The sequence below is a fragment of the Ovis aries genome, chromosome 10, assembly GCF_016772045.2.
Source record: "Ovis aries strain OAR_USU_Benz2616 breed Rambouillet chromosome 10, ARS-UI_Ramb_v3.0, whole genome shotgun sequence".
Classification (NCBI taxonomy): domain Eukaryota; kingdom Metazoa; phylum Chordata; class Mammalia; order Artiodactyla; family Bovidae; genus Ovis; species Ovis aries.
Window position 1 is genome coordinate 20672222 of NC_056063.1, and position 12774 is coordinate 20684995.

A 12774-nucleotide genomic window follows, 5' to 3' on the forward strand; every position below is an offset into this window, starting at 1 on the left:
AAGATTTAAGGATGGCTGTAATGTTACAATATTCTACTATAGCTTATAAAAATTAGGGACTTTAGAGATATTATTAGCTAGAAGCCCTTTCTAAGAAATAGTGAACTTAGGATACTAGGGGCAAACAGGACTTAGACAGATAAGAAATAAACTGAGGAATGTGGTATGCAGCCCAGACATTAGCATGAGTTACAGTGTATTCACAAGGACACATGAGAAGAAGTAGATAAGAGAATCGCTGAGGCAGGAACTCCTTTTGAGGGGCAACAATGATTTTTGGAGAAAAATAAATCTGGGTCAATGGGAACTAAAAATATCAAACCTCTGACCTAAAGCTTTTGTAAAAGTATAAAAGAGAATCATAAGCTTGAAATAAACAAGCAGTCCAAGAAACCTGAGAGGCTGCCTCAGTTTCTCTCGCCGACACCGCCCACCCCTTCAGGGTGAATCCCTGGCTGCTGGAGCTGGACTCTGGCAAGGGGTGTTGAGTAGGAGGGGGCTGGGAGGAAGCTTGGGAGGGTTGGGCTCTGGTTGGGTGACCTGGGGAGGGTCTAAGGACACAGGGATCCACCCTGGCTCTGGTGCTATGAGAAGGCAGGGCAGATCTACCATTGGTGTCTCCTCTACAAGGAGGGGAAGCTGGGGGAGGATGAAGCTATAATTGCAAAGAAGTAGCAGTCACTCATTTTGGCTAGGAGAGGAGGTTTCAGTATTTTGCCGGTCACCCAGTGACCTGTTTTTGTCTTTGCTTTGCCCAAATCGTGAAGCGGCCTTACTCTCTCATTTTATCGTGGTCTCAGGGCAGCCTTGTCTGAGGCTAGTATGGTCCTGGGAGAGTCATGGATTCCAGGGGGGCCAGGTTCTGAATGTCTGAGGCTGCTGTTCTTTCTCTCTCAATAGCTTCAATCATTCTTGTTCTATAACTTGCAGATCTCAATTTTATATGTGGGTATTTGCATATAGGATATGCAGCCTTTTGCAACAAGTACGATCCTGTTGGGTTGGATAAGAGAGTGAATATAAGAGGAAATATTATCCCCAGAAAGAACAGCTCAGTACTACTCCTTGGTCTCCCATCTAAACAGTTGGCCCTTTTGAGAACTGATGCCCTTCTCCTCCCCATCTTTTGCTTGGGTACCATGTTGCCTTCCTTGATATCCCTAGATGAATGCTTGGCAACAGGACAAAGACACAAAAGAACAATCCTTTCTCAGGATAAAAGTGATGATAAACTAGGATTTTCATTCTCATTTTGTTTTGAAAGAAGGATTCTCATAAGTGTTTAATAATTTATAAGAGGAAAAGAATTTTATTTCATTATCAGTTCAGACTCCGTGTTCTGATCATCACTAACCATTGCTAGAGGTCACTGGACTGTGAACTGTCTTTAAAATTTTTTTCCCCAGTTCTTTGTTTTCTTCCACTAGAAAATAAACATTTCTTATTTCTGGTATCTAGAAGAGGTGTTTTTTTTTTTTTTTTTCTACTCAGAGGTATTAATGTTGCTATTCCCTTCTTACTCCTTGGAGAATGACCTGTTGGTCTCTTTGTGTGTCAGTATCACTAGTACAAAAATTAATTTATGGAATATTTTATGATATACTAAATATAATCACTTTGTTCTTGCTTATGAAGCTTAGGAATGCCACGCTGACTTTTACGATAACTGCCTATCTACCCACATGCACGTTTACTCAGAAAATATTTGTGGGGCGTATGCTATGTGCCCATACAGCTTTGTTCCAGGCACTGGGACACTAAGGAGGGAGGGAGGGGAGGCCAAGAGTCCAATGTCTGGGTTGGAATTCCTGCTCTGCCACTGCTGGGTAATTAGTTGACCTCGTTAAAGCTGGCATTGTTTCTCTATAAAATCTGGGGATCACACTGCTCCTTCCGCTTAAGACTGCTGGGAGGACTCAAAGAATCAGTCACATGTTCACCGCCATGCTTGTCACAGTTAGTATGCAGTGAAAGTCATCTCCCGCTCTCTTTTTTTTTGAGGATAAAGTGTTGAATTATTAGATGCTGTCCTTCCTCAAGGAACTGACTGAAAATCAGGCTCACTCCCTTGTAAGGAGGCATCTCACTCATTCATGGGGAGGGTGTTTGGAGAGAGGAAGAGGAGTGCTAATGAGAAGTGAGCCTGATGGGTGAGGGTCCAGGCTAAGTGGAGAGTGAGAGAAAAAGTGGAGTTGAGAGCTTAGTCCATAGTTGTGTGTGTATGTGTGTGTGTGTGTGTGTGTGTGTGTTAGTCACTCAGTCATATCCGACTCTTTGAGACCCCATGGACTGTAGCCTGCTAGGCTACTCTGTCCATGGGATTTTCCAGGCAAGAATACTGGAGTGGGTTGCCATTTCCTTCTCCAGGGGATCTTCCCAACCCGGGGATTGAACCCGGGTCTCCCACATTGCAGGCAGACGCTTTACCATCTGAGCCACCAGGGAAGATTTAGTCCATAGTTGAGAGCAGTGCGGTTCCAACATTAGGGACACAGTGTCAAGTGCTGACAGACAGCACTTCTTAGGACCTGCCAGACTGTGGTCAAGGTGGGGAGGGAGGGAGGAGGTGGAAACTGACGGGAGAGGCACGTGAGGACCAGATCTCATGGGCCATGTGTTCCAAGCTTAGGACCTTAGACTTTACCCTGAGGACAGTAGGAATCTGGAGCCCGTCTGGAACATCACCGCTTCCAAGAAGGCCACCCAGTTGTGTCAGACTCTTCACCACCCCATGGACTGCGGCACACCAGGCCTCCCTCAGCACACAGAGTCTGAACTGATAATGTCCTTTGCATCCAACCATCTCATCTTCTGACGCCCTCTTCTTCTCCTGCCCTCAGTCTTTCCCAGCATCGGGGTCTTTTCTAATGAGTCATCTCTTCCCATCAGGAGGCCAAATTAGTGGAGCTTCAGCTTCAGCATCAGTTCTTCCAATGATTGGCATGTGAATGTGAAGTTGCTCAGTTGTGTCCGACTCTTTGCCAGCCAGTGGACTCCAGCCTACCAGGCTCCTCCATCCATAGAATTTTCCAGGCAAGGGTACTAGAGTGGGTTGCCATTTCCTTCTCCAGGGGATCTTCCCAACCCAGGGACCAAACCCGGGTCTCCTGCATTGCGGGCAGACACTTTACCATCTGAGCTACCTCAGAATAATCCAATGATTATTCAGGGTTTACTTCCTTTACTGGTTTGATCTCCTTGTTGTCCAAGACAGCAAGGGTTCCAAGAAGGTACTTAACTAATTTTTTGATGGATAAATGAAATTGCATAGAGATGTTTGTTTCAGCACATCAAAAAAAAGAGAAAGTTTTCATACTTGGACCTACAGTGAATTATATTCTCATTCACAGAACATAGTGACAGTCATCCACGTGCCCCTCCAACCCCTCTTTTGATATTTCTTGCCTTCTCATTCCTTATCCCATTCTTTTGCCGTTTAAAGACACCCATTTCTTATGTGTTTGATATATAGCCTTAAATGTGCATGTATCCTTCTAAAAGATATGTTGTTTTATGTATTTTTAATTTACTGATATTTTTTTCTGCCCTAAATCTTTTCCTACTTCTCTTTTTCCCTCTTGATATAAAGCATCCATGTTGCCATGTGTACATTAGTTCAGTATGTATACCTCTAGTTCATTGCTTGGCTCAGTGGGTAAAGAATCTGCTTGCAGTACAGGAGACTCAGGTTTGGTCCCTGAGTCAGGAAGATCTCCTGGAGGAGGGCATGGCAACCCACTCCAGTATTCTTGCCTGGAGAATCCCATGAATAGAGGAGCCTGGTGGACTATAGTCTATGGGGTCGCAAAGAGTTGGACACGACTGAAGTGACTGAGCACACACTCCCACTGCATAGTCCATATATAGTATACAGAAAAGGAGCACGTCAAGGCTGTATACTGTCACCCTGCTTATTTAACTTATATGCAGAGTACATCATGAGAAACGCTGGGCTGGAAGAAACACAAGCTGGAATCAAGACTGCCGGGAGAAATATCAATAACCTCAGCTATGCAGATGACACCACCCTTATGGCAGAAAGTGAAGAGGAACTAAAAGCCTCTTGATGAAAGTGAAAGTGGAGAGTGAAAAAGTTGGCTTAAAGCTCAACGTTCAGAAAATGAAGATCATGGCATCTGGTCCCATCACTTCATGGGAAATAGATGGGGAAACAGGGGAAACAGTGTCAGACTTTATTTTTTTGGGCTCCGAAATCACTGCAGATGGTGATTGCAGCCATGAAATTAAAAGACACTTACTCCTTGGAAGAAAAGCGATGACCAACCTAGATAGCATATTGAAAAGCAGAGACATTACTTTGCCGACTAAGGTCCATCTAGTCAAGGCTATGGTTTTCCTGTGGTCATATATGGATGTGAGAGTTGGACTGTGAAGAAGGCTGAGTGCCAAAGAATTGATGCTTTTGAACTGTGGTGTTGGAGAAGACTCTTGAGAGTCCCTTGGACTGCAAGGAGATCCAACCAGTCCATTCTGAAGGAGACCAGCCCTGGGATCTCTTTGGAAGGAATGATGCTAAAGCTGAAACTCCAGTACTTTGGCCACCTCATGCGAAGAGTTGACTCATTGGAAAAGACTGATGCTGGGAGGGATTGGGGGCAGGAGGAGAAGGGGACGACTGAGGATGAGATGGCTGGATGGCATCACTGACTCGATGGACGTGAGTCTGAGTTGGTGATGGACAGGGAGGCCTGGCGTGCTGTGATTCATGGGGTCGCAAAGAGTCAGACACGACTGAGCTACTTCACTTCATAGCATTGTTTAGAATAACTGTTTGAAATAACCTAAATATTGCAAGTTAAGGAATGGGTGAGTAACCATGGTACGTTAGCAGTGTGAAATAGCCTGTCTCCAATGATGGTTCTGGATGCCATGGGAAAGGTATTTATGGCAATGTTAACAGAGAAAAGCAGACAAAAATAGTTTTGTACTGTCCATTCTAAAGGATATCAGTCCTGGGTGTTCTTGGGAAGGACTGATGCTAAAGCTGAAACTCCAATACTTTGGCCACCTCATGCGAAGAGTTGACTCATTGGAAAAGACTCTGATGCTGGGAGGGATTGGGGGCAGGAGAAGAAGGGGAAGACAGAGGATGAGATGGCTGCATGGCATTACCGACGTGAGTTTGAGTGAACTCTGGGAGCTGGTGATGGACAGGGAGGCCTGGCATGCTGTGATTCATGGGGTCGAAAAGAGTCGGACATGGCTGAGCAGCTGAACTGAACTGGACTGTGAAAACAACCACATAAAAACACATATTCAAACAGCCAATGGCTGGGAATGTTCAGAGAAAGATGAAAATAGCTCTAGAGCAATACCTCTCTGCGGCCTGCCCCAGAGCTGGCCTCTGGGTGCCCCTCCTCTACCAGAAAGGCTTCCTCTCCGCCAGGTGCTTCGTGCAGTCACCTTCAGTTGCATTTGTCTGCCCTGGTGGGAAGTAGGATGGAAACAGAATCTTTTCAGAAGGTCGAGATGATCTAGTGCTGCAGCATTTACCTATCTTCAAGATTAAACAAAAACCGCTAAGTGCCTTAAGAGTTATGCATATTACTCTTTCATCTGTGCAAAATAAGAGTAAGACACAGGAACTTGTTTGTGAATGGAAAAATTCTGGAAGAACGGATAAGAGACTGATAACAGTAACTACCCTGGGGGAGGGGGATTGGGGGTCTGGGGTAGCAGGGTGTCAAACTTATTCTTAAGTAGGAGACACACACTTGGTACCTTTTCTAAAACCGTGTACAATTAAAATTTTATTTTTGAGAAGTTTAAATACGTAAATATCATGACTCTGACTTTGTAAACATCGCTTTTAAAAAGTCTTGACTTGTTACAAATCAACGTCTTCCAAAACAACAAATGTACATTTTGGGCCTCAAACTGTGCCCCTCTTTGGAGTAATGAGGACCAACCCCAATTTGAGGTCTGCTTTGCATGCATTTTGTCAAGAATCACAAAGCACACCAGATTCTGGCATTAATTCCAACGCAGAATGCAAGCGCTATCCAGAAACGTTGACGAGGAACAGCGGCATGAGGATTCGGGTGTGACGGACGGTTTTCGTCCTCAGGAGGAATTTGCGCCAGGCTTTGCGTCCGGCCAGGTGTGCGCGCGTCCGCCAGCCTACTGGGGCGGCGAGCGTCCAGCCTCCGGGTGCCCCACGGCCCGGGGACCCGGCCTCGCCGCGATCTCCCCGGGCCGCGCCCCGCCGCGCGCGCGGACGGCCGCTGGGAGCGCGGACCCGGAGCCTCCGGGCCCCGGCGACCCCGCCCCCGGGCCGCGTCACGGGGCGCCGCGGGTGAGCAGCTACCATTGGCCGAGCCGCGGAGGGGGGAGAGGCCGCGACCCTTCCCTGCCGGCGGGCGACGAGCCAGGGGGCCGGCAGCCTGGGCTCGGCGCTCAATTTAAACTCTGAAATCTGGGCCGCTGGCGGACTCCGGAAACGAGACGACGTTCGCCCGGCCGGCCGCGCGCCCCGGGCCCCGCCGCATTCCCGGAATCGACCCTTCTCCCGCCATTTGCCACCCGCGTCTCGCCGAGCCCGCGCTCCGAGAGCTGAGGCCCGCGGCCGCCGGGAGCGGACGAGTGGCATGGCGCGCGGCGCGGACGGCGGGGAGGGGGCTCGCGTTTGGCAGCACGTGTTCCTGCTCCCAGGTAACCACGCCGGGCCCGGGGCGGCGGCGCGCGGGCGCGGGCGCGGCCCCGGCTCCTGCCCTGGGCGGCCCTGCCCGAGAGCGCGCCGGGCGGGTTCTCGGCGACGGGGCGCGCCCCCTCCGGCCCGCGGTCCCTCGCGCGCGCGCGAACCCTGACTGTTTGCGAGTCAGCGCCGAGTCTAGGGGCTGCCAACCCCGGCCCTGCCCCCGCGGCCGCGCGTGGGGGACCCGAGTGTCACCCGGAACACGTGGTTCCTCCTCTTGGTCACAGTGCCCTCGGTTTCGCTTTTTTTTTTTAAACCTGAGCCGGAAGCGCAGAAGCAGACCGAGTGGATTTTCCCCGTTCGGGTTCTTTGTGGATCGGGTGGCCTGGAGGGAGCGGCGCAGGCTTGGGGAGGGCCGCGCGGGTTCAGGACCTGGGGGCCAGCGGCGAGGCCTGGAGGTGTCTGCTCTTGGGGTGTAATTTGGTATGTCCTAGTTGACAGTTGTCTTAGCGTCTGAGCCCTACTAGATCGGAACCTAGAATCCAATAGGTTCGCATTGACCTGAAGGCTGTGCTGTCTTAACACTTTCCCTCCACTGGGACATGCCTTGATTTGTGAGGCTGCATGGTGGTGGGGGTTAGGACAGGGGTGATTCGGAGAGATTCAGGCAGGTAGCTAAGGATTGGAGCCAGCCTTGTCAGCCTCCCCGGGATGGTGACCACATCCAGGCCTGCAGGGGCTAAAGATGATGGACGTCAGTTGCCACCTATGATGGCATGAAGTGGCAGAATAAATGGAGTTTGGGACCAGGGAGTGCAAGCCAGAAAGTTTTGGCCTTTTCATAGAAGGATACATTGATTTGATGGCGTAATTGAATATAGGAAAGCCCATTCTTCTCTGTATCTAATTTTGAGATGTAGCTCAGCAAATGCAGTATTTTTGCAGTAAATGATACTCTGATGACAGATGTAGTTGCCCAGTAATTTAGATTTTTATATGTGCTTAGTTGCTCAGTCGTGTCCGACTCTGTGATCCCTTGGACTATAGGCTCCTCTGTCCATGGGGTTTTTCAGGCAAGAATACTAGAGTGGGTAGTCATTTCCTTCTTCAGGGGATCTTCCTGACCCAGGGATAAAACCTGAATCTCTTACGTCTCCTACATTGGAGGCCGATTCTTTACCTTCTGAGCCATCAGGGAAGATTTTTATGATAGATATTGAAAGTTATTACAGGATAATCTGTCAAGGATATTTTGTGTGTGTTTAATTTTCCTCTTTGTAAAGAATTATACATATCGTTGTCCCTTTATAAAGAAATATAACATATATATTGTTGTTTAATCATTTGGTCATGACCAGTCCGACTCTTTGTGAACCCATGAACTGTAGCCCGCCAGGCTCCTCTGTCCATGGGATTTCCCAGATGAGAATACTGGAGTGGGTTGCCATTTCCTCTTCTAGGGGATCTTCCCGACCCAGGCCCAGATCATACCTGCCTCTCCTGCACTGGCAGGCAGATTCTTTACTGCTGAGCCACCTGGGAAACCCATGTACATATAGTAAAGTGTAAAAGTTTTAAGTGTGCAAGTCCATGAACTTTTCATATGTGTACACCCCTGTCACCATTCCACACATTAAGACCTAGAACTTATCCTGTGAGCTCCTCTTGCCTGTTCTAGATGGGCTCAGTAACCTCTATGCTGACCTCTGTCACCAGGTATTTGTTCTGCCTGTTTGGTCAAGCACGTGATTCTTAACCCCTTGCATCTTTTACTCAGCGTTACGTCTGTGAGGCTCATCTGTAGTCTGTAGCAGTGGTCAGGATTGTTGGTTCATTTGTGTTTTCCTTGCTGTGTCTATTTTATTGTATGCATAGTCATATTATTTTTTTCCACTACTGAGGGTGGATATTTGGATTATTTTTTCCTGATTGTAACTATTACGAGTTGCTGCTGCTGCTGCTAAGTCACTTCAGTCATGTCTGATTCTGTGCGACCCCATAGATGGCAGCCTACCAGGCTCCTCCGTCCCTGAGATTCTCCACGCAAGAACACTGGAGTGGGTTGCCATATCCTTCTCCAATGCATGAAAGTGAAAGTGAAGTCGCTCAGTCGTGTCCGACTCTTTTTGACTGCATGGACTGCAGCCCACCAGGCTCCTCCATCCATGGGATTTTCCAGGCAAGAGTACTGGAGTGGGTTGCCATTACCTTCTCCGTATTAGGAGTTACACTTCTACGAACACTTTTATGAGGCTTTAAGTAGCAGGATGTAATCATCTCTCTGTGGTGCAAACCCAGGAGTAGAATTGCTGGCCCTGGATATTGTGTTTAGCTTTGGTGGACACTGCTCAACAGTTTTCCAAAGTGGTTGTACCGATTTATTTGCCCAGCTGTGTGAGAGTTCCCGTTGCTCCACATCCTCACTGGAGATGTTTGTAGTTTGTGTAAGGCAAATTAATGCAAAATTCAGGGTTTTCATAGAGTCTAGTAAATAGTAAAGGGATGCCTGATACCTGCTTTACAGTAGAAAATTTCTCACTGTTACCATGTTATCTCAATGAGATTTTAATAGTGGGAACTCTAACCATTCAGAGTGCATAAGAATAAGTCAGATACACGTAATGGCTGAGAATAATTTGAATTTATTGTTCTATTTAATAAGTATTGAAATTTTCATTCTTCAGGTATGTTTGTATCCTCATAGTATTAAACACAAAATCTTTAAGATAATTAAATATTGATTGCATCCCTGAAATTCATAGGGTCAATATTTCTTCTTTCGGACCACAAGAATTTCAGTCCAGTTCCTGTTCAAAGCTGGGACGTACCGTGACCTTCAAACTCATTGGAGGAGGCTGAGCCAGCTGTTAAGAAACTGTTGAACAGTGTGGTCAGGCAGGCTGGCTCTGGAACACTTAGAACTTGAGCTTCTAGTGCCTGTAATTCTTCTAACTGGCCTTTACTGCCACCTGCAGGCTCTGGGAGTTACAGATGCCGGTGGTGTGATAGTTACCTCTGTGCAACTGTACTTCTCAGACTTGGGGGCATCAGTCACCTGGGGAACTGAGCCTCGGAGAGTCTCTGACTCAGTAGGTCTGGGGGCAGAATGCGCATTTCTAACAAGGTACCCAGTGATGCCAGTGGTGCTGGTCAGAGGTTCCACTAGGAACCACTGCGTAGGCCAGCCCTAGGGAGCTGGACTGGGAGATAGAAACAGCCAGCCTCAGGTTTAGCTGTCTTTATCTTTATGGTGGGTCCGAATTCCCACAGTCACGGGAGTACATGTAAGTACAGGGTATGAGGCCCATCTTCACAGACTTCTTGTTTTTTTTCCAGTAGATGAAAAGTCTGCCCCAGTAAGTTATGCATTTGAGTGGAGGAGAACCGTACCCTACCGCTGTTGTTTGCTTGGTTGCTAAGTCATGTTCCACTCTTTGTGACTCCATGGACTGTAGCCTCCCGGGCTCCTCTGTCCATAGGGTTTTCCAGGCAAGAATACTGGGGCGGGTTGCCTTTCCCTTCTCCAGGGGACCTGACCCAGGGATCAAACCCATGGCTCCTACCGAATCTCCTGCATTGCAGGTGGATTCTTTACTGCTGAATCAGTGGGGCAGCCCACACCTTGCCATACGACTGTATTCTATCTTAAAGGACACAGTAAAGGACGTATTAAAAAGTACTAGTTAGGTCTCTCTGCTGCTAGTTTTCAGTTTGTCTGAGAAGCCCAATATCCCAGAAAAACAAGAGCTGAAACTTGGAAGGGACACTTGTGAGGTAGTCAGACGTGGGGCCTTGATTTTTATAGGCCAGTGGAAACAGAACGGCCTCCCGTTTCAGCAAGGTAAGCGTTTCTTGCAGTTTGGGTTGGTCTTCAACATTTCTCCCACATGGCCTGGAACACTAGCTGGTTTGCACTTTTAGTTGCTACAAGAGACCGTGAACATCTCTACTTTTTGGAATAAGGTAGAAGTTTCCAGCTCTCTTTGCTGCCCTAAAAGTAAATGTTTTAAGTTATATTTTTAATATTTTTCTCTAGTCCAAGTTTTGTATGCTTGTCGGTCCTAATAAGTTGGAGTGGATGCCAGCAGGAATGGATTCAGTGAATGCAGGAGAGAAGACTGGGTAGACTGCTCCTGTGGCTGAACTCTGTTACTTAGCCATCCCCAAGGAAACATGAAAGGGTTGGGAAACCCTAATGTTATGTGAGGGAAAAAGAAAGTACAGAAATGATCTCAGGGATCACGCTGAAATCTCGCCTTAGTCAGCCGCTGCCTGATTGGAGAGTCCAGGTCAAACTAGGGCTTCCCTGATAGTTCAGATGGTGAAGAATCTGCCTATAATGTGGGAGACCTGGGTTTGATCTTTGGGCCAGGAAGATCCCCTGGAGAATGAAATGGCAACCCACTCCAGTATTCTTCCCTGGAAAATCCTATGGACAGAGGAGCCTGGCAGGCTACAGTCCATGGGGTTATAAAGAGTCAGACATGACTGAGCAACTAACACTTTCCCTTTCAGGTCAAACTGGATTAAACATCTTCAGCTGTAGACAAATTCTGCAATAAAGTTATTTCCCTTTACTTTATGGAAATACACGTTTTAAAGTATTTTAGGTATTTGGTATTTTTCCCTCACAGATCGCATTAGCAATGCCAGCTTTTGGAGGTGGAGTGCAGACGGAGTGCTGTCTGGGAGATTATTCCAGGCCTGCCTGCCTTAGACATTCCAAGTACAGAAACGACCCTTGCGTGTGAGGTGCCATGTTAATCACACAGAATAATATCAGATTTGTCTCTCAAGAAGAAACACAAAAATAGATTTGTATGACTGCAAGCTTTAAAGCTATATTCTAATTTTAATGGATTAAAAAATATTAAAAAGGAAAAACGAATTTCTTATTTAATAATAGAGAAAATTTATATTAATGTTACTTTTGATTAGAGACTCATAGCTTTTTTTTCATAGGCCCACAAGAAACACCTCTTGTTTGAAAAGTAAAAGTTTAATGTGGCAAAGAAAGAATTACTATAGACCCGAATGACTTTTCAATGACCCTAAAAAAATAAAACTTTTTTCCTCTTTTTACCTGAAGGCATATGGTTAGCCTCAGAAGAGTGTAAGCAGCTTATTTTGTTCTTTGTCAATACCGTTTGCATGTATGTGTGTCTGTGCTTAGAATTACAACTTGTGGGCTGGAAGCTTCTCTGCTTCCAGAAGAGCTTGATCACCTGGGGGTAACCTGCGTTAAGTTGGCCAGAGACAGGGAACCTGGCGGGTTCACGTGCTGACTTTCCACAGCTCCAAAGCATTCAGCGCAGCTTCCTGGAAGATGTGTCGTTTACCGAATAGTAAGGCTGATGGCCGAGAGGGAGTCTCTGAGTTTTCCAGCAGAATGTTTTTCACATGTTCCATACAAATCCTCAATCTGGTTTTGTCTTTATGAAACGTTTTTGGAGTTAACCTGGCTGACCTTTCTCCAATGACCGCTCACTGGACACGCTCCCCTTGCTCTTTGAGCACGTTCTGGAGTGAATGGACTCAATCAGTTGCCAGTCAGTATAATCCAGCGGTTTCCAGAGCATGATCCGGTCCTGCTAGCAATTGTTCCAAAAGGCCTTGGATGTTTGTAAGTCAGGACTCAAGACTCCCACATATTTATCCTCCAGGGCAGAAAAGAATTCATAAAAGGAAAGTAAGACATGCTCATGATTTTTTTTTTCCACTTGAATAGCAGAATAGGGACTGCTTGGTTCTCCCCCAACCCCCGCCAGCTCTGAGCGCTAACCATGATGTTTTAAGAAACAAACAGCTCATCAACGTTCTCGAAAGCCTGGCTATAATAAAAACACACCTAAAAAGTAGATGTATACTATTTATGAGCTCTGTGTCCTTGGAAAAACTGCTCTTTGTAAAGCCTCCATTTCCTCATCTCTGCAGTGGGGAGAATAGTACTGGTCTCATGGGGTTGTTGTCTGTTGGCTTGAATTAAATATCAGCCCCCTCTTGGACCCCAACCTCTTAGCTCCCAGACCTGGGACAGAGGAGGCATGCAATGAACATTTGCTGAAAGAACAAATCTCTTTCATTCTGTTTCTCCCCACAGCCTTTGTCTTTGCTCATAC

At 46.9% G+C, this 12774-nt stretch overlaps 1 protein-coding gene across 9 annotated transcripts in view; it reads left to right on the plus strand.

Moving 5' to 3' along the window:
• The first annotated feature begins 6329 nt into the window (after window positions 1-6329).
• Window positions 6330-12774, plus strand: part of RNASEH2B (ribonuclease H2 subunit B) — an 84404-nt gene continuing 77959 nt past the window's right edge. For 5 of the 9 annotated variants that reach the window (XR_006060939.2, XM_060394370.1, XM_042254752.2 and 2 more), the window contains exon 1: window positions 6330-6672. Coding sequence is in view for 4 of the 9 variants with exons in the window: in XM_060394370.1 (XP_060250353.1) it covers window positions 6609-6672 (64 nt within the window). In the remaining 5 variants the exon portion in view is untranslated. Of the gene's footprint in view, window positions 6673-6808; window positions 7139-12774 lie in introns of those variants that run through there. The other 4 variants (XM_042254749.1, XM_042254750.1, XM_042254751.1 and 1 more) reach the window with 2 other exon arrangements.